This window comes from Ostrea edulis, chromosome 3 (assembly GCF_947568905.1).
Source record: "Ostrea edulis chromosome 3, xbOstEdul1.1, whole genome shotgun sequence".
Taxonomy (NCBI): Eukaryota; Metazoa; Mollusca; class Bivalvia; order Ostreida; family Ostreidae; genus Ostrea; species Ostrea edulis.
In genome coordinates, this window is record NC_079166.1 from 4,088,492 (window position 1) to 4,111,174 (window position 22,683).

Genomic DNA, 22,683 nt, shown 5'->3' on the forward strand with positions numbered 1-22,683 from the left:
TGTTCAAATTAAAAGATATCCCCATATTTCTTTAATAAGGTATATGTTTTTATAAAATGATTATCATATATCCGTAAGAAGCTTTATTTTCATATAATACATACATGCAAGGTGAAGATAACGAACAGTGATCAATCTCACAACTCCTAAAAGCAATACAAAATAGATAGTTGGGCAAACATGGACCCCTGGACACACCAGAGGTGGGATCAGGTCCCTAGGAGGAGTAAGCATCCCCTTTTGACCGGTCACACTCGCTGTGAGCCCCATATCCTGATCAGGTAAATGAAGTTATCCGCAGTCAAAATCAGTGTGCCAAGAACGGCTTAACAATCGGTATGAAACACGTCAGACAGCATTTGACCCAATGCGAGGTTGTATTGACGAACTAGATCGTTATAACGACCATAGAATTTGCAAAATGCTGACTTCAATCGAGACTGTTGAAATCCCTGTACCATCAACTTGTTTGTCAGTAGCTTACCTCGATTCGAAAACAGACTATACCCAGAACGAGCTCTTTCATATCGAATCAGTTGAGATATATAAATACCATATGCAGGTGATAATGGAATATTGCTACACAAATATGGGAAGTTGACGATGGAGAAGCTGAAATAATCCCGTTTGTCATACAGTTGAGTTGTTAGTTTGCCGTTAATGTCTACTTTCAATAAAATATCTAAGTATGAAGCAGAAGTGGACGACTCTGTGGTGTCATTTATTTCGAGCTCACAGGGATATATCAAATCGACATATGAATGAAAGCTATCATTGTTAATAGACAAAACATCATCGATATATCTAAAAGTCGAATTGAAGGTCACAGAGAGAGATTTTTTCTTCTCACGTATAAGTTTTTGAATAAATTCTGCTTCATATGAATATAAAAACAGGTCAGCTAACAAAGGAGCACAATTCGTGCCCATGGGAATTTCAACAGACTGTTGGAAGACCTGATCACCAAAGACCACGAAGATATTGTCAATGGGGAACTCTAGCATATTTTTATTTCAACTTCAGAGTACTTGTGCGTGGAATCAGCGTGGTGTTTAACAAAGTAAGTTTTTGGATGACTGATCACTAGATATGAATATTTCCGTTCTCCGTTTTTTTTTTAAGAAGCAACTGTCTATGATGTCAAAAAGTCTAGTCTTTAATTTATCGAGAGGAATGGTCGTGTACAGTGTTGAAAAGTCATAGGTTTTAATGCTATTGATTTGGGAAAAATTCTGTGATTTCAAGTTTACTAAAAGTTCTTTAGAATTTTTTAGAATCCATATTTGATTAACACCACTTATGGCATATGTAGTCGCACAGTAAGTTTGAAGTTTCTCCTTCACAGCTGTTAACATTTTCGTGAGGAGCAAAGATAGGGGCTTGGTAGATCACTTACTGGATCCAGCAATGTATATTTATTTGTAAGGGTTTTTATGTAGTTTAGGAATCCAGTATAGGTACGGCAACTCATATTCATTCGACCCATTGACTGGAATATTAAATGTGTCTAAAACTGAAGCATGGTTTTGAAGAATATCGTCTTTTGAAAGGGCAGTTGGAGTATAAGTATGATTACCAAAAGTGGAATTAATGCCAAGTTCGTTTAAAATACAGTTGTAATAATGAGCCTGACAAACAAAGACAACGTTGTTACTAGCTTTGTCAGCTGGAACCAAAACATATTCCTCATGTAACCTATTTAATTCTTTTATCACTTCTGGTTTACTAAACACAGAAGGATAGATGGTACGTACTTTTGTTTTCATGTGTCTAATAAATACAGTATAGTTTACGATAACTTTGTGCCATTTTTACGTTACTTTATGCGACGTCATGAAGAAGAAGGCTGTCTTATTATTATTATTTTTTGGCAAAAATAAAAGTGCACTGATACTGCACAGTATATAATAACGAGAGGGTACGTTACATACAGTGGCAGAAATGGCGAAGGTATCCACAGTGTAACGATAATTTTTGGTGGATAGCGTCGTCATTCGCGCAACGCTTTGCAACCGCGTGCGGGAACTGCACATTTTTAGGCTGAATCCGGGACCGTTTCGTTGTTACATAGCGTGCCGTATCAGTGTACTGTGCTTATTATTTGGAAAGTTTAATTGACTCACTCCGATTGATTGATTGAATATTGTTTAACGTCCCTCTAGAGAATAGTTCACTCATATGGAGACGTCACCACTGCCGGTGAAGGGTTGCAAAATTTAGGCCTATGCTCGGCGCTTATGGCCATTGAGGAGGGATGGATCTTTATCGTGCCATACCTGCTGTGGCACGGGACCTCAGTTTTTGCGGTCTCATCCGAAGGACCGTCTCATTTAGTCGCATCTTACGACAAACAAGGGATACTGAGGACCTATTATTCTAACCCGCATCCCCACGGGATGACTCACTCCGAAAGTTTTCATGAATTCATGATTTGTAAATGATTCAAATGTGGCGTATGCTACGGTTTGAATGACGAATTTGTGTTTAGTAATTGTATAGTAACCCATATTCAATTATTTTTTTTTATCATTCAGCACATGTTTGTATCTTTACATATGGATTAAATTCCATTGTTTAAATATGAAATAAATGAATATCAATTGTATACATGGTGAGTGGGCACATGAAACTATACTTATGTGTATATATACACCATGTTCAAATTCCCCTCAAGAACACTAAAGGTGTATTCAGCGAGGACACTAAACAATGCTACATTAGATATAGTGAAAATAACATGAAATTCATTCAAAGTAATGTGAGAAGAAATATTAAAATGTCTTGAAAACCCCCCAAAAAACATTACATTGGGATTAAGAATGTACTGCACACGTATTGAACACTATCACAATGAAAACAATAACTAAAAATCATCTTGTGGGATTTTAAGATTCAAAATTTTAGCATATGCACGTACATCTATTTAAAAATATATGATAAATACTTTTTTTTATATACAACACATCTTTCAATGCATTGGTATTTACGCAATTGTAACAGTTTGAATTATAAATCAGTATTATCGTCTCAAACCGCGTCCGAGGTCCGCATGGGAGAGGATCGTACATTAAGACAGCCCCCCACCCTCCCCCACCTCCACCTCTTGCTACATGTCTGATTTAGTCCTGTTCGGTCAGTCTCTAATAATAAATGAAGTATTGACAGTTTAAATTGTACAAAAGTAAGTTGTCTTATATGACAATTCACTGCCATATATAATACCGTCAGTTAAAGGTTTGTATTATCCAGCAATTTGTTGTCATTAACTAGTGAAATGTTTAAATTATAATCTATACTTTTAATCCTACATGTAGAGTATTGTTTATGGTTTTACATCGTTTTGGTATTATTTCAGCCATTTTACGGCAGTACAAATATAATAAAAAATGACTATAAGAAAATTAATCACTGGTAATAATGTAAATTGAAAATGGAAGAAAGATATTAAACAATGTTCCAGTTTTGTACAGATGATTTCATGATATTAATATTGTGATCTGGTTCTGTCCCTATTGCTTAGCGCACAGATGTAATAACTTCAATTCCAGACCGGGGTGGTGTTCCGGTGACCCCACTTTAGATCCACGCAGAATTTAGATATGCGATGTATTTTGAACACGCCAATATACATGTAAATGTTACGTCAACGGCGGATGGATGGGCAGAGTGTAACGGTGTCCCTGTGCGTGAAAATCGTGCTCTACTACTTGAACAACTGTTCCACGTTTTGATGATGAAAATATTAACCAGTGGTATTATGTATCTTTCAAAAGGACCATGACATAGAACACATATCCCAGTATATAACCACATTAGATTTCACAAAACATATTGCAGGAACTTAACAACAGAAGAACTTGCCCCCTCTTTCTTTTGACAATGTATAGCTTTTAGGATACGAAGTTTGATTTATCACCCTCCCCTTTATGGTAGTAGTGAATGCTTGTAGGAATGAAATAAAACCTTGAAATCCATGTCCTGGTGATACAACCGTTTCACAAAACATAAACATTTTTGCTGCCTACTTGAATGTGCTATTTGAAAAATATTCCATTAGTAATCATGTGCATGTATACAAAATTAATTTGTCACGAATGTACATATATGACAGAAAATAACTTTATAATGTAAAACTTATACGGTACCAATTTTGATGCACCAGATGAGCATATCGACAAATTATGTCTTCAGTGATGCTCAACCGAAATGTTTGAAATCCGAAATAACAAAATATATTAATTTATAATATTTATCCATGTATAACACAAAGCGATGTATGATACAGGCACATAGAATAGGGGGTGCTTTCTTAACAACGTATATTTTTGTAGTAAAGATATATTTGGTGACTTCCCTAGGCCACTTTTTAAAAAGTAATAGTGAATGGTAAGAATGCAGTTTCGAAGTAGTACTAATAGGAGTTATGAAATGAATTCATATATAGAAGGGAGCATCCCCCCAACCCCCCGGAATGAAGAACTAGAAGTTAGGGAAAACGTAAACTTTAATCAATATTATATTTAATGAAAATATATTTGATGTATGTCAACCCTAACCCTCCCCCACCCCACAAGTTAGGATTTTGGAGAACGTGTTGGCTTTTTGTTTCACTGAATTTTACAAGTATTATTTTTAGACATAGTGAAGTGAACTTCTCCGCCTTCACACTCCCCCTTGAAAAAACGATCATACATGTCTGTAATAAAATAGGTAATATACTAATATTCACGAAAGGGTAACATGTTACGAATCCTGGGGTAATTAAAAAATTATAACAATACAATTCCTGCAGATATAGGCCTAGGCCTAAATATAGTCGTATAGCACGACGGTATATGCACTGTAAAGTTAAATAAAAAGTAGATAAGAATTACATTGAAATAGCTCTACTTTAAATGAAAAAAATATCTTCATATTGGTCGTTTCCACTACACTCTACCGGCTGAGTTAACGTAGTATGTAAGTTGACAAAATGATATATCAACCCATTATGACGTCACTTTCGAAAAGTGACGTCTATATACCGAAATACATTGTACATGTATAAATCGCCCTCGTGCTCTGCCATGCATTTAGCCATATAGATTAATAAGAATAGCATTTTGTGTTTGGCAAAATGTTTCATATAATGCATTTTCCATTGATTAAAAGTAATTGATATCAAAGTGTTCCTAACTAGTGTACATTTCGCTTAGTTACAGGACGCGAAAGTAAGATGGCATGATTAATATATAATACACAACACAAGCCTGTGAAGGGAAGACATGTAAATATCGTATCGTGACATTGCCCTGTTAAATTGATGTTAGGAACTTTATCATTTGGTGCGGTTTTAGGCGAGTATTTTCTTTTGCAAACAAAATATAGGTAAACTTATGTAACAACACATATATATAACAACATCCATAAATATGACATGTATTTCCATGCTGTAAAAACGCTAAAAATATGAACGTTAAAATAAGAAATAAGTATGGTCCGCACAATATCACCATCGTAATTTTTTGTATGTGAAATACTTAACCATAAATATTTCAGGTGTGAAAATTTTAAAGTGGTGATATTATGCGGACCTATTCAAATATCTTTAAAAGTGGTTAAATGTTATGAAATTTTCCGGAAATTTGTATTCCGTACGTATTTTGGCTACGTCAATGTAGTAGAAATGTGACACATTTTCAAAGTTTCGTTTTATTTTTGAGACAAGTGTATCTCCGTCAGTATTTTGCAATATATAAGTTTGATTCAACATGTACTTCATTTTTGAATAATTCAGGGGGCCAAATATGATACCAAACGAACTTAGAAAAAAGAATACCTTTAATATGAATGATTTTTCAAGAACTAACTTCTGAAACATTTGCTTAAACATAATATGACATAAATATCATAAGATAAAAGTAAACCTAGTACACGTACTCTTACTCAATTAGTTCCATGTACATGTTTATCCAGTAGAATATGTAAAGGACAAGATCAAATAGTTAAGAGAAAGGGAGGGAGATGGCTCCCACAAGTTTGTGTCGTCTGACATCTATTACTCTGGTCGAAAAGGCACGTGACCCCCCCCCCCCTAATGGTCATCAATATTAAATTTGATCAGTGATAACAATACATACTTGTGAATCTATTCCCCCTCCTCCAAGGGACCATTATATTGAATGTACTCGTAATAGGACGTTTCTGTTGAGACAGTTTGCCACAAAACCCTCGTGATCATTGATGCAGGACACGCCCATTCCTTCAAGCCTCGGTACAATCGTACTGAATGTACATTTAGACTCCCTTCTTGTGGGCAATGCTATGCAATTACCGCACTAGCACCTGTTAGAAACATAGCAAAATAGTTTTACAAATGAAAGCACTATTGAGCATTGAATACTCGTTTCTTTACTATTTTAAAACAGTTTAATAGAGTACTTATGTAAATTAACAAACCAGTGCATATCAGATGGTGAAGAGCATTCGTCCGATCGATCATCGCTGTTTTCTGACTCACTATCGATTTCCAGTAGTGGGTATGTGTCGCGCAGTACAACTGGTTCGTACTAGTAGGGCTGTACATTAACTCTAAGTGATATATCTATATCAGGAACACTATCGTCCAAATCGCTTTCATATCGTACCGCCATATTGAAATTTCAGGCTCGCCTAAAGGGCAGATAACTCATACAATAAAATTTTTCGGGTTGAAATTAACGATGTTGTATCTACCTGGATGATCGAAACAAAAATTATTTTTATGGAAAAAAAAAACATTTAAGGAATGGTATTTTCTAACTAAATTTATAAGAAAAACGAAAATCGTTTCAGTTGACCTTTAACGAAATACATTGTTGATGAAAGGCAGAGTAAGCCGATGTGTGACTCATGACTATGTATTGACGTATGTCATAATAACTCCGGCAGTGGCGGATCTAAATGCTTGTTATTTCTTTTTGTAAAAGTAGTGCTATCGGGACACTGAATGTAAGTATTAGGCATGCGCAATATATCATCGAATATAAATTGTGTATAATCGTTTGCAAATCACAAATCTGATTTAAATAATACAATCAAAAGGAATTCATTATTCTAACAAGAAGAAAACAGAGACTAATTTGATAAACTGCATATGTGAGGGAGCACAGGTACTGAATTTGAAAAAAGACTGATATAAAACTGCATCGCAGACGAACTGTCAAAGAAAAAACAACCTATGTACATTCAACACCAGAAACTTTCCCCGCGAATATTGGAATTCACATGTTTTTAAAGTTATTATGTCAAACTATGAAGCTACATGGACTGCATTTTCCACTCTAACAAAATAAACAATACATTGGTTAAACTTCTTTTTTTTCAATATCAAGGCTTTTATGACACATATTAACACAACTAATGCGCTTTATATTCCATTACTTTAAGACATTTAAAGAGATTACCAATAAAGCAAAGAAATTTGCCAAAATTATATAGTTTTGTTAAATTGTTTGTTTTTTCCTAATATGAAGCTATATTTCCTTGACAAGTTCGGAATCACACATCACGATTACCCCGCCCCCATCTCATGATAACCAATCGTGTTGCTTGCTATTAACGACTGAAAATAATTTCATAATTCTAGTTTTGTGAATAAATGTTTATTAATTTATTTTTACAAAGCAGTGGAGGGGGGTTATTCATTTATTTGATGCAATTTATTCAATGATTACATGTGGATGCTGAAATATTACACCATTGTGTTAATATTAGGATTATGTATAAAATTATAGATATTGTTCTAAGTTTCTTTTCTGAAACATGCCATTGCTACAAGGGGATCTTTAAAGAAATATTCTGGATCCGAGCATGTATGTGCAATAATGATGAATTTATCGATTTATTCAAAATTATCACTATATTGAAAATACGTTTTATGTTCAAAGGCAGTGATGTTCACACAATTCTATACATTTGTCCAACTATCTATTTTGTATTGCTTGTAGGAGTTATGAGATTGATCACTGTTCGTTATCTTCACCTTGCATTTGAAAGATTTGCAATACGATACGATTTGGATATTTCATCACACAATTCGTGACTTGATTGAGGGTTGAAATAAGGAAAGCAGAGGCATTAGAGAATATTTCGCACGTTAAATATTCAGCAGGTCACATTGAAGTCAACAGAAATGAAATGTATATAGTAAAAAATATTTCAATCACATTCATGTATAATATGTTTGAATGCTTTAATAAAGACAAATTTCAGGAGAAAACTAAATGGGTGCCTAATTTCATTCATGTACTGAGTATTTGGCAGATATATATTGTTCAGATAGAACCTTATCAAAGCATGAACATTACAAAATGTGTGTACATGTAGATGCGTTCGCTCAAATAGTGGAATACAATATCATTCCCCAGAAAATAGTTTCTGTGAAATTAAGATTAATGTATACTTTTGTTGTATAGTGTTAGATATATCCTGTTAGTATATGAAAGGTGATCAATCTCATAACTCTAATAAGCAATACAAAAAAAACACGGATCTTGGATATACCAAGGGTGGAATCAGGTGCTGATGAACAATAAGCATCTGTTGACTGGTCACATGGTCCGCCGTGCGCCCTATATCTTTATAAGGTAAACGGAGTTATCCACAGTCAAAATCAGTGTGCCAACAACGGTCTAAGAAACGGTATGTTATACCTATACTTTTGAATAAAGAATTTACACATGCATTATGTCAGTGGGTTACAGAATAAGTTTCACTTTTTTGATTTAATGACATATTTTTGAAAGTTTAATGAACATTAGAATTACCAATTAATGCTTTAAAGTAAAGTAAAGTAAATCGTAGTTGTGATGCTTATTGTCAAAATCATATTTAATTTTCCACTTTATCAGGGTTAGGATAGCATTCTTTCGCTGGTGAAATTAAACTAAAGTCATTGGATGTTTACTACTTTTAGGCACCCGATCCCATCTCTGGTATATCCAGTGGTCCGTGTTTGCCAAACTTTCTCTTTTGCATTGCGTGTACGAGTTGTGAGATTGATCGTTGTTCCTTATCTTCATCTTTCATCAAGGAAGGAATAGTCTGAAAGCTAAATCTGAATCATCCTCGTGTTTGCCTTGTTGGGTGACTGTCTAGGTTTTATCTGGGTTTTCGTTTTGGAAGGGGTGCACTACAGAAACTATTTGGCAAAAGTGGGGTTCAATACGTGAAAATAGATTTCTGCATTTAGTACAATTACCGTGTACGTAATTTTAGTCACAATATTTAATTCTTAACAACAGCGTGCAACCTCATGTATTTTTATTTCATCAAATCCTGATGAGGCATCTGATATTCATCATTTTGAGTTCTTCTATTTCCCTCACATTCCGTTGTTTTATCATGTGATTTTCCGAAATCTAGATGACTAATCATACAAATTGTTCTCCAAAATGCAGATTTGTCTCATCATGTTCATTTTGATACAGCATCAATCAAACATCATTATGAAAAGAAATTTAAAGACATTTTCATTGAAGATTTTGCAATTTCAATTTTAAAACGCTTAAACATATATAGATAAACCTTATGTATATATTTTGTTTACATTTGTATATATTCCAGCAGAAAGGTTTAATATTTTCAATCATTTGTGATTACTAGTGTACCATTTCAATCGATACTTTTTACATATAAACACAGGTAAATTCCACATTCAAATATTTGTAAGTTCCAACACATGGGTTTCCAAAAACATCATTCGTTGTTTCCAAGAGACGTTTCCTCTTTAAGTGACACCTTTTATCTACTTCTGTCTTTGATTTAGATCACCTATAGTTCAAATCATTCATCAAATGGGAGCCTGCTGGACATATTGCGCTGTTCTATGTCCGTCCATAGTTTGGCATTTTGATATCAACAACTGCTCAAAACGGGGCATCGTAGGTAGGCGTTGTGTTACAATTCCCCTGCCCTGCACCACAATATAAACAACATGATTATTAAAAGTATAAGGTAGAGGAGAAAAGAAATGATACCGTGATATACAGAGGAAAAGTATGCATTGAATGCATGTGAAGATTTGGAATCTTCTAATACGTTTCCTTTTTGAATGATATACAACTGTCTTTCAACATACATTCGATGCAATAAATAAGGATAACGTTATAAAAATTTAGAACGAAGTTTCGTATTACTTCTCTTACTTGAAAGAGGATCTGATATTGATATGATTGCCAATATAATTGACCAATAATTCTCTATTTTCATTTTTCTGACGCAGCTTATGCTTAATAATTATGCTATGATTGAATGTTGCGCATTTATATAGTCACGTGTTACAAATGCTAGAACAAATATTTGGGGGAGTGTCTAAAATGACGTTGACCGTATCTAAGCAACTACACATCATTCTTAATAAGGTTTACTGAAATTACGTCTTCCAACATTCCCATAATTTTCAATAATGTTTTTGTATCCGCAGCGCCTTTTGTGGTTTTTCTCCTGTCTTTATTTCCGATTGAAATATATTCATTGTTTTATTGTGTTTTGATTTCTTTGATATTTAATTTTCTAAATTTGATATTAGACTATGAACATTGTGTTTTCATTTCTTTGGTGTTTAAATTTCTAAATATGATATTAGACGATAAATCTTGGAAAAAAGATCATTAATGTGCAACTGTAACACTTACAAAATGCGGCACACTCTATAATTAACTCTTTTTTTTTGAATTTTTAGTTTTACTTTGGTAAGCAGATAAATTGAAGGCTATTGTCTTCTAAAATATTATTGTAAGACAGTTTCAAAACGCATGTCATTTGGATTAATGTATTTACAATCATTATAGGCAAGGAACGGTAACACGATATGAGTTATAAGTTTATAATATTTTCAAGCATTATCTATCCTTAATTAATAATGATTAACGAAACCGTGATCAGGAAGATAACCAATAAAATAAAATGAATTGCATGATACTGGAACAGGAAACAAATAGTGAGAAATTTGAGGAAAGTGTACATTATTTTCAAGGGGAACACATTCAGTGTTATATCCTACCTGCTTTTAAACTATATTTCAATGAGTTGATATAACTGCAGAATGATGTTAAACCACCTTATAAAATACTCGATAATTTGTATTCTTTTCAAACAGATGAAGTTCTCTGGATTACCAAATTGTGGATGGTAAGTAGAGGATAAATTCTCATTATTTTTAAGAGTTAGCAGATTCATATGTAAAAAATGTTTTACTATTCATTTGAAACTATGCATTCTTTATTAAATAATCAGTGTTTTATATCAAGTGAGACTTTCTGATCAAACTTCGTTAACTGTCTGTGTATAGACTATTCTTGTGCTCTATTTTCCTCTGAAGAAAGAAAAAGTAATCTTGACATAACGCATTCATCGATAAAGGCAATTCAGGTATTCCCAGATAAAGAACAACTCAATTTCCGACAGGAAACGAGCAATTATCTGCAAAGCATCAACGAGTGTTTAAAGCATCATTTTCGTGAAAGTTGCGGCGAACAATGCTTTTTTTTTTATATGTCCAGATCATAATCGCTAGAGCTAGACGGAGATCAAAGTAAAGTCGAAGAATGTACAAAGACATGGGGAAGAAAATGTTTTGAAAACCTTCATCTCGATCACTACAAGGATGTATCCCATGCACAGCAAAAGATTAAATAGATAAATTCATATACTTAGAATGAGATGTATTCACTGTGTGGCCGCAGGAGTTCTCATAGAACCATGCACAGGCGGGGTTTTAAATTCTATATTATAAGAATGTACAATTCCTTTAATTTGTTTTGTTTAATGTTTGTGTGAATATTTGTTAATCAAATTGAAATAGGCAACTTCTCTGAATGTCTTATCATTATGACACACTCTGTCATTAGCTACATATACATTTGTAGATATCACGATATTTGAGATAGTTTTGTCAATATCCTCAAGTATTATTTGTTCCCACCGCTATTCCAAATATTTAAGGTGGTAAGAAAAGGGCGTTTGATTTTTTTTTTGATGGGGTATCGAAAACAATGTCTAGAAATATCTTTTAGAACAGCATGGTTCATTCGCTCAAAATATGTGCAAGTAGATGAAGTGTATATCTATGGTTTGCTCACACCATAACTAGCGAAATCTGGATACAGAAGGGGATTAATATTTGACAAAAGAATTTTGAGAATATTCTTGGAGAAATTTCCCAAGAAACTGAAAAGTGCAATCCAGTTAATTAATATGTAGAAGTCATTATTCAATATAATTTCAAGTTAGTTGATATCGAGGTTTTCTTGGATACAATCATGTCATAATTGATGTTTATCTTTTAACAAAATCTATTTTATGAGTGACATAAATTACATGAAAGGTGAAGATAACGAACAGTGATTAATCTCAAAACTCTTAACAGGAACATAAAATAGAGCGGTGAGAAAACACGAATTATTGGAAATTCATGTATTACGTTTTAGATGTGTATTGATTAGCATTTCATTAGTGGTTGGTGTTCGTTTCATGACCGGGATCAGACCTTGATTGATTGATTCAATATTGTTTAACGTCCATCTCGAGAATATTTCACCCATATGAAGACGTCACCACTACCAGTGAAGGGCTGCAAAATGCAGGGCTATTTTCGGCGCTTATGGCCTTTGAGCAGGGAGGAGTCTGTAGCGTTCCACACCTGCTGTAACACAGGACCTCAGTTTTTGAGGGTCTCATCTGTAGGACCGGCTCTTACAACAAGCATGGGGTACTGAGGACCTATTCTATCCCGGATCCCCACGGGATTCAAACCTCGATCGTACATTGGCCTACATCAAACTTAAGAGGCAATCATGACAGTGTCTACTCTATCGTGAACTGCTCCCATATAGAAATAGTAGTGACTGATGTATTGAACGTGACTTTAAACCCCCGTGTTGCAGCAGATGTTGACATGTTAATATACCCTCATCGCTGTGACCCAAAGCAACATGAATAAGTCTAAATTATACCACTCCTTTCAATACTGGTAACGTTTTAGTGTAAGTACGACGGAATTGAATAGAACAAAACAAGCACACAATCTGTAGTCACTGCTTTTTTAAATATTTTAGGGCAAACGGAGCAGTTTGTTGCGCTGGATACGTTTGGAATAAACCTCTAAAGAAATGTACACGTACGTAGCACTCGGTCACGGTGATCCAATAATGATATTGTAGAATAATAAATGAAGCTTTATAGTGAGATTTTTTTTATCTTAAACAGCGTGCGATATCGGGTTTTATGGACCTAACTGCTCTTGGCCATGTCCATATCCTACATTTGGGAAGGACTGTCAGTTTATTTGTAACTGCAGTATACATTATTGTCATCGTCAGCATGGTTGTGGAGAATGTGAAAAAGGTACTTATATTGTGTTCATTAAACAAAGTGAGGTATCTAATGCACAATAAGGAGAACTTACAAATTTTCTACCGGTGAAACGGTGTTAATTTAGGAGAAATCATAATCTTTAGATAAACTGCATGCTGGTCTGCTGATGTTAAAATAAAGTAAGGCACCATCGTATGAATTTCTTAAAGGTTATGTCCTAATGAATTTTCCCCAGTTTACTTTCAGAAGGTCGGTGGTCTCATCCCAGGTACATTGTATCTGGGTTCTCTCTTCCACCAATAAAAACTGGGCGCCACCAGATAACTGAAAAATTGTTGAGTGTGGCGGAAAACTTTAAAACAATTTTAATTAATTCATGTACATTTTAAAATGTTTTTGATTGATATATTTTTTTTTCTAATTCTTGTCATTCGGATCTATTTCCGTCTGTTGTGTTGTTAAAATTGTATTTCGTAAGATTTATGTATATATCAAAATTTTTGGTCAATTGTTTTCATCAAATACTAATATTGCCATGGGTGTTTGATGCGATATAGTGTTCCATTCGAAACGTATGGTAGTTATGTGATTAATAATGCCGGTGCCTCTATTTACAAAATGTCCAAATAAATTATCATGTTTAGAAATCAGTTTAACTAATTGTGATATCTGAATTCAGTTTGTGAAGCTGGTCTGTACGGATGTAACTGTGAAAACCCTTGCCAATATCCAAACTATGGAGAACAATGTCGAAGAAATTGTGAATGCAAACAGCAGCTGTGTAATGCGACAACGGGGTGCAAAGGTACCATATGCTTGTTAGGCTATATAAATGTACCATTTCTTGTCTCCCTCTTACTCTTTGCATTGTATTATTGATGGTATCTAAGCGCTGAATGCACCCAATATTTACTTTTAGACAACAATGGAACTAAAGTAGCATCCACATCAACAACTGTAAAGAATATCCAAGTTAATGAGCACACAGTAGCTGTTGAACCTTCCACACTAAGAAGTACAGGTAATTATGGTGAATAAACAAATAGCCACTCTCAGTCGGTATATCCCTATAAAATTCATATGTTAATTATAGTATCAAAGTTATACTATAATCAAACAGTTCACCTTTGTTACATGTGTGGTGGTTTTACTACAGTCAGTCATAGAATCAAAGGATACTCTTACAATTTGTACTAAGTTCTACTAATATAATCCTTTTAAATATGGTCATGAAACGTCAGTTATGGATATAACTGTTTTAATGAAATGCTCATAAAACAAGTTGTGTTAATTCTTATACTAATAATTAATAAATAACCAAATAAATTAATTCACATGTTTGGACTGTAAGTATGGAGAAATTCACAATTTATGTCATCAATTGCAAAAATGGCATTGGGTATAAATGAGGTATAAATGTTGACAATACATTACGTGACATGAGAACGGGGGTGCAGTATTATTGGTACACCCTTCTGCTTCCAAAAACATGTCCAAATAATTTGGATTAACAAAAATAAATGCAACTACATGGGGTTAAATATCAAGCAACGTAATATGATATACCTAATATAACATTGAATTTACTAGAATATGTACCTGCTTGGTTAAATTATCTTACCCTTTGTCATGAAATAATGAGGAATGGTGGATTCCCTTATAATAAAACAGTAACAAAAGGGGTAATATTCCATAAAATATATAATAGGTTTTGTTAATTGAATGTATGGAATGTGTAGCGATGTTCAAATGATATAGTTGTATGATATAGTTTAACAGTTTTAGAAACATATTTTCTACCCTATTATACACTTAATACCAATCTTATTCATTTTCCAACAGATTCGTCATCACCTGTAAGTCCGTTAACGATAACCGACACGTATCCATTGAATAAAGCTGATGAACATTTAAGTAAGCATCATACAAAATTGTCTTGATTCCATATTTTTATTTCTGGAAAACAAGCCCGCAAACATCATGTACCCTTGATTAAGAAATTTTGATTAATGGTGGTATAATTTCCGCTGGGAAGTGAGTATATAAATTCTACTAAATATTATGCGGATTCAAAGGGTGTATGCAATGTTTGTGACTGGGCCAATCATACATATGAATAGTTTCCTCCTTTTAGATGAACTAGATGTAGAGAGTAACTCTTGCAGTGGAGAGGTGAATGTTCCCACTGGAAAGGGTAACACAACAACTTTGAAATATGCCATTCTTGGACTTGGAATGGTCTGCTGTGTATTTCAGATCTTCTACATAGGCCTATGCATTGTTGTCCACAGATATAGACCGAAATTTAGGAATAACCACGGACACGAAAGACAAATGGGTGTCTAAATTGGAAGGGAAACATTCATAAGGAAATTGCGGAAACTGTTTCAATGACATATTCACGATATCTGATGCATTTCTCATAAAGTTTGAAAACACAGAAATGATCAAATTGAACGTTACATGGACTTTACACATGCTTTCTAAATGACAAAATTAAAACTATTTTGCATATCAGTATTTATTTGTTACGGTCGCCTATCACTACATAACTAATAGTAAGACACAGTCAGCAATTCAGAAACAAAGTTTGATATTAAACCTAAGTATAAACAACACAATTCTATCAAAATCATCTTAAAAGACAAAGACACCATTCATAAAGCACTCTCAAGGTTACATATATTTAGATTCAAAGTGTAGTTATGTCGAATCATATTCGGGAAATAGTGTCTTTAGAATGACTCTAAACAAGAACTTTAACATTGAAAATGGAGACATGCGTCCATTGAGTCGAAAAACAGGAAAGCGAAATGGAATTCTTTAAAGGTATGGATTGACGTCATATTCTATACTCAGCTGTTTTGCGGTGTCAAATAACATCACTGGTAAACAATCCTTCAAAATTATTATTTGAGTATGTACATGATGATATTTACATTCCCTAAACCATATAAAGATATGGGTATATCAGTGAAGAAAAAGGTTAACGAGGTTTTGTGTATGTGTGCTTGAAGCAGTAGATGAAATAACAAGATTCATTTCTGTTACGAAATAAATACAGGTATCATATTGATGGTTAATGTTGCGCCTAAGATTCAATGCTCGTAATGCCATACTGTAGACAACACTATTGCTGTTGAAGTTTGACGTCACAGCATTTGTATCAGTTGGATTGAGAGGTGGGTGTATTTTTCCCGTATCTAAAACATTTATGTAACTTCTACTTTTGGGAATGTTATATCCCGTCGTTTTTATCAATCAATAGAGTTGATGTGTATACCATATTATTTCAAAATGTAAACATACTCATAGACTTATATTGTCAATTGCTTAGTATCAATAGCTTTATAAATTTTATTTTGATTTTCTATATCAGAATTCAAAATGTTTATATTTTACTATTTCAACAATATATAACCTCGACAAAAGTCACATTCCATTGACCAAGGGGGGGGGGGGTGGTATTGACGAATAAACTCAAATTCACCGGAAGGGCAAGATTGCCGGGCGTGAACAAAATGTGTCAAAGGGAAAAGAACACAGAGCCACTTCAAAAACTCGATCCGGTAACAAACAGTGAGTCAATCAGCGTATCATAACTAGAGGAAGTTGTCTCATCAGTAGCGGGAAAATGCTACCAGAAAATCAACAAAAGGATAGAGACAATTATTTCTCAAGGCCTTTGATACTTCCTTGTTTAAACGTAGCAAAATATCATATGGTACAGCAAATACACATGTATCAAATTTATCTGATTCAGATCAAATCGTTTATTTTGACAAAATTCCCAATTCATATTCATCATCTCAGAGCATAACCATCGTGCATGATGATCTAGACCGCCGCGGTGGCCGAGCGGTTAGAGTGTTCGCCCCGCATGTGGAAGGCCGGGGTTTGAATCCCGACCGCGACAGATCAAAGTCGCCACAACAGGTAGTGGCAGCTCCATCAACAAACGCTCGGCATCAGGTGTGAATGTCACGGGTCCTTGGAGATGACCTTAAAAACGGTTGCCCCGTGTCACAGTAGGTGTGGCACGATAAAGAACCCTCGATGTTCAATGACCGTAAGCGCCGAATATAGTCCTAAATTTAAAGTCCTTCACCGGTCTTCGTGACCTCTGCATATTTGAACAGCAGGCGACGGAAACATCGAATAAGCAATGCGTAAATATGGTGTTATGTGCGGCCCCAAACTGCAATGTTCAAAACGAACAGGGGTTAGCAATGTTTAATTTCCCTACAGACACAAAGAATTTTGAAGTTTGGGTAAGAACATTAAGAACAGTGGATTATTGGCCGTTGAAACACTCCAAGCTGTGCGAACTTCATTTTACAGAGGATTGTTTCGTAATTGAGCCGTTTAAGGCACGGTCTTTGGGCTACTCAGGACTGCAGCTAAAGAAAGAGGCAATTCCAACTGTATTTAATTACACGCCGTTACATGTACCTAAAGACCAAAAAACGGAAAACGGATTCAGACCCTCCCCTTCCAAAACAAAAAAAGCAGAACCTCCAGAGCTGTGGAGAAAAGAGCAACCACGAACGTATGTTTCAATATAGATCATAATAAACATATTGGCTATTTTATTGACATTAATCCAGTAATAACTCGGTTCATTTTATTTGTTCTTTACACACAACCTTACTACCACGGAATTCTTTTAAAAGGACTACAGTTTACTTTTATTACCCCCCCCCCCCTTGCCAGTCACACGAGTCGTTCTTCACCGAAACTTACTTTTATTAATGTGTTTGTAGGAGTAAGAGATTGATGAGAATGTACAAGTCATTCTTCCTCCACCTCCCCAATTCCAAGATAACCAAGACTGCATCTACTGGTGAGTCTACCATTGACGATGACATTGGGACAGACACATATGAAATGGCTACACAAACCACATATGGATCGATTGTAAGATTTGTTGAGCTATATATGCCATGAATTATAATATTTTATTTGTTTTAAACAGATTATATGTAATTTGGTGTAAATTGAAATGGATACCTTGATTGTAACATAAAAACACATATCCATAAATGCTAAAATATATATATACATGTGCCATATGTATATTAGAAATTGATTTGATACAGTTGTAAATAGTTTATCAAAATCAGAATGACATTCTTTAAAAGGCAATCGTTTACTGCTAGTGCATATATCACATTATACGGATGTATATTTAATTGCTGTTATAAAATTTAGAAATTAATTTCAAAATTAAGGATTATCTCCCTCATGCATAGCTCTTAACCTTGGACGAATTTGGCTCCACTTTTTTGGCACGCTGTTTTTGGCTATATTTAGCTCTAAAACTTCATAGTTATTTCGGATTTCAAACATTTCGGTTGAACATCACTGAAGAGACATTTATTGTCGAAATGCGCATTTGGTGCATCGAAATTGGTACCGTATAAGTTTTACATTATCAGTTATTTAAAACTTAGAAAATATGTATGGTTTATTTTGTGTTCTTTTTTTATTCAGAAACGCAGCATGTCTCACTACAGACATATATAAGAGTCGCTGTAACATCTACGGGTACTCAAACAGAATCTGAGGCAGACTCTTTACCTGTCAATCTGAATGAAAGCATGGACTCAATTTCTAGCCTCAAGTCAACAGAGTCGGAGTGGATCCCAGAAGAGGAGATGGACATAACAGAAAATGATGAAAACAAGAATCCCCATCATATAAGCGTACTACCACATAATCACCAAAGCAGAATATTTGTTGTTTTTGAAGAGTGCCTTGATCAGCTTTTGAACCAATGTGTTGCATGTGGACAGAATTGTGTGACTAACAAGACCGTTGTTCGGAGTATGCTGTCTGTGTCAACAATATGTGCTTGTGGTGAAAGTTTTACGTGGGAATCTCAACCTCTCATTGGATCAATGCCTGTCGGAAAACTTGTCCTGTCTGCTACAATTCTGATAAGTGGGAACTGTATAGTTCAAGGTTTGATGATGTTTAATCATGCGAACATAGCGTGCTTTTCAGAAAGGAAATTTCATAATTTCAACAACGTTACTTGGTGCCAGCCTTGGAGCATGTATGGAACGCTCATTATTTATCATTTTTTTAATGTAAAAAAATCAATACATACGAATGTTTTTAATACAGAGTAATGAAGTAAAAAGTTTCTACTGCATGGAATTGGAGGGCCTAAAGAAATGTTTTAACACAGTGGAGGAGGATGTCATTACAGACTTAATTACTGAGAGACATTCATATGCCAAGGCTTTCATGAAGAAAGAGAGAAGTGATGTAAACCACTGGTTTGATGTGTGGCATGTAGTCAAATATATCTACATATATATACATAAACATGTAATTATGGTTAAAAGATGTAAAGCATCGAAAATAATATGTATACAATTTCTTAAAAATATGAAGTAAACAATATTAATAAGGCTAGAAATATGTATCATTGGTACATGTATTTTAATAATATTTATTTATTTAAAGAGTATTCAAGAAATTAGAGGCCAGTGGCAAGAAATGCAGGAAAGTGGCTTACTGGGCTCGATCAGTTTCCAATCACCTATACTGGTGTGCTGCTAGTAGCAATGAAAATGGGGAGTTGGTCTTGGAGAAATGGTTTTCTGTACTGAACCATGTTGCCAACATTTATGAGGGTCATGGAAAGCCGTTTCTTTCCTGTTTACTTGAGGACAGAGACTGGATTAAGCAAGGTTAATTATCTTAATTTAATGGTTTTATTACTTTATCAGCTGTCTTGTAAACAGTAAAAAATAAAAATGAACCTTGAAGAAAAAAGCTTATCATTTTCAAATGAAAAGTATTTAAAAGGTAGTTTGGCTTTCATCGAAATGGATAAAGTTGTCAAAGGCAGACCTTTGGTGAAGGATATTAAGCAGATATCTCCAGCTGAACAAATTTCAGCACTTGAGGCCTACCAAAAGATAGTGTGTCACTTTGCATCCAAGTCCCTCCACTTCTTTTATGCACCAATGAAGGCCAGGTATGTATTATGTTGGCTAGGGATGTATTGTAATATTGCGTTTTGTAATTGACATTAGTAGAACTAATACATGTATGCAGTCAAATATGCATGTAGATACTTATTGAAAGAAAGGGACCCAGATTTAGTAGATATATATTTCCTAGGTTGTACATAGCAGCTTTGCACTTCAATGAGAACTCTTGTCGTGATCAGGCCAAAACCAGAAATGGAGAACCCGTATTTTCTGTGTCCTACCCAGAAGGGAGACATGGAAGTGGTCTTCCTAAGGAAGTGAAAGTGAAACAATCGTATAGGGAGTAAAAATGTGACTGGATTATTTATAATACTAGTAAATGACATGTACATGTATTGAATTGTTGCACATGTGTCTGAATTATTTATAATACTAGTATATGACATGCACATGTATTGAATTGTTGTACATGTGATTGGATTATTTATAATACTAGTAAATGACATGCACATGTATTGAATTGTTGTACATGTGTCTGAATTATTTATAATACTAGTAAATGACATGTACATGTATTGAATTGTTGTACATGTGTCTGAATTATTTATAATACTAGTAAATGACATGTACATGTATTGAATTGTTGTACATGTGTCTGAATTATTTATAATACTAGTATATGACATGCACATGTATTGAATTGTTGTACATGTGTCTGAATTATTTATAATACTAGTATATGACATGCACATGCATTGAATTGTTGTACATGTGATTGGATTATTTATAATACTAGTAAATGACATGCACATGTATTGAATTGTTGTGATTTGTTATTATTTTGAATTATCAAATGCATATATGATTGCGTATTTCAGATTATGCCGTTGAATTGATGCAGGAAGCGATCAATGTGAAACTAGAATTTGGTTCCCAGATAAACTACAGGAAGTTTATAGTGGATATGATTGGTAATTATCCAGCTCCGCTTACGAACTCTTATAAACATGTGTCAAAGTCTGATCTCCTTACCAGCCAGGTCAGCTGGTTCAATAATAACTGATGTTTTAGTGTTTTTGAAATACAGTGTACATGCATGTCCATACACAGTCTATTTTTGATGTCCAAGTATTTTTTTTAATATACATGTTTGTAACTTTTAATTTTGTTGTCACTAGCCACTCAAGTGACCTATTGCATTTGGTCTGTGTTTGTCGTTGTTCATAAACAATTATACATTTTTCACTTTCCTTGATAACTATCTTTCCAATACTTTTTAAATTCTGTATGAAGCATATTTTGAATGTGTAGGACACGACAAAAACTGCCAAAAATTTACTAATTATAAAAATTCCTGTTCCCTACAACCTCACAAGTGTAACATGTAAGGTGAAGATAACGAACAGTGATCAATCTCATAACTCCTACAAGCAATACAAAATAGATAGTTGGGCAAACACGGACCCCTGGACACACCAGAGGTGGGATCAGGTCCCTAGGAGGAGTAAGCATCCCCTGTTGACCGGTCACACCCGCCGTGAGCCCTATATCCTGATCAGGTAAACGGAGTTATCCACAGTCAAAATCAGTGTGCCAAGAACGGCTTAACAATCGGTATGAAACACGTCAGACAGCATTTGACCCAATGCGAGGTTGTATTGACGAACTAGATCGTTATAACGACCATAGAATTTGCAAAATGCTGACTTCAATCGAGACTGTTGAAATCCCTGTACCATCAACTTGTTTGTCAGTAGCTTACCTCCATTTGAACACTGACTATATCCAGAACAAGCTCTTGCATACTGAATCAGTTGAGATATATAAACACCATATGCAGGTGATAATGGAATATTGCTACACAAATATGGGAAGTTGACGATGGAGAAGCTGAAATCATCCCGTTTGTCATACAGTTGAGTTGCTAGTTTGCCGTTAATGTCTACTTTCAATAAAATATCTAAGTATGAAGCAGAAGTGGACGACTCTGTGGTGTCCTTTATTTCAAGCTCACAGGGATATATCAAATCGACATATGAATGAAAGCTATCATTGTTAATAGACAAAACGTCATCGATATATCTAAAAGTCGAATTGAAGATCACAGCGAGATATTTTTTTCTTCTCACGTATAAGTTTTTGAATAAATTCTGCTTCATATGAATATAAAAACAGGTCAGCTAACAAAGGGGTACAATTCGTGTCCATGGGAATTTCAACAGACTGTTGGAAGACCTGATCACCGAACACCACGAAGATATTGTCAATGAGGAACTCTAGCATATTTTTTGTGTAAGAATAACTGGAGGCATAGCAGAAAAACCTCTACCAAAATTTTAAATTTCATTATCCCTGATTATGTAGATATGAAAATTAGAAGAAAAAAACTATATATTTCAAA

At 34.4% G+C, this 22,683-nt stretch overlaps 2 protein-coding genes across 2 annotated transcripts; both read left to right on the plus strand.

Moving 5' to 3' along the window:
• Positions 1 to 11,119: 11,119 nt before the first annotated feature.
• LOC130052851 (scavenger receptor class F member 1-like) lies at positions 11,120 to 15,809 on the plus strand. Its single transcript, XM_056158981.1, has 6 exons — positions 11,120 to 11,151; positions 13,077 to 13,138; positions 13,228 to 13,365; positions 14,015 to 14,140; positions 14,255 to 14,356; positions 15,178 to 15,809. The coding sequence occupies exons 1-6, from the start codon at positions 11,120 to 11,122 to the stop codon at positions 15,273 to 15,275; spliced, it is 558 nt and encodes a 185-aa protein (XP_056014956.1). The 3' UTR covers positions 15,276 to 15,809.
• Positions 15,810 to 19,491: 3,682 nt separating this feature from the next.
• On the plus strand, positions 19,492 to 21,207 carry LOC130052852 (uncharacterized). The gene is made up of 4 exons (XM_056158983.1): positions 19,492 to 19,608; positions 19,808 to 20,036; positions 20,155 to 20,326; positions 20,473 to 21,207. Exons 1-4 carry the CDS (start codon positions 19,492 to 19,494, stop codon positions 20,627 to 20,629), a joined length of 675 nt encoding a protein of 224 aa, XP_056014958.1. The 3' UTR covers positions 20,630 to 21,207.
• The last annotated feature ends 1,476 nt before the right edge of the window (positions 21,208 to 22,683 follow it).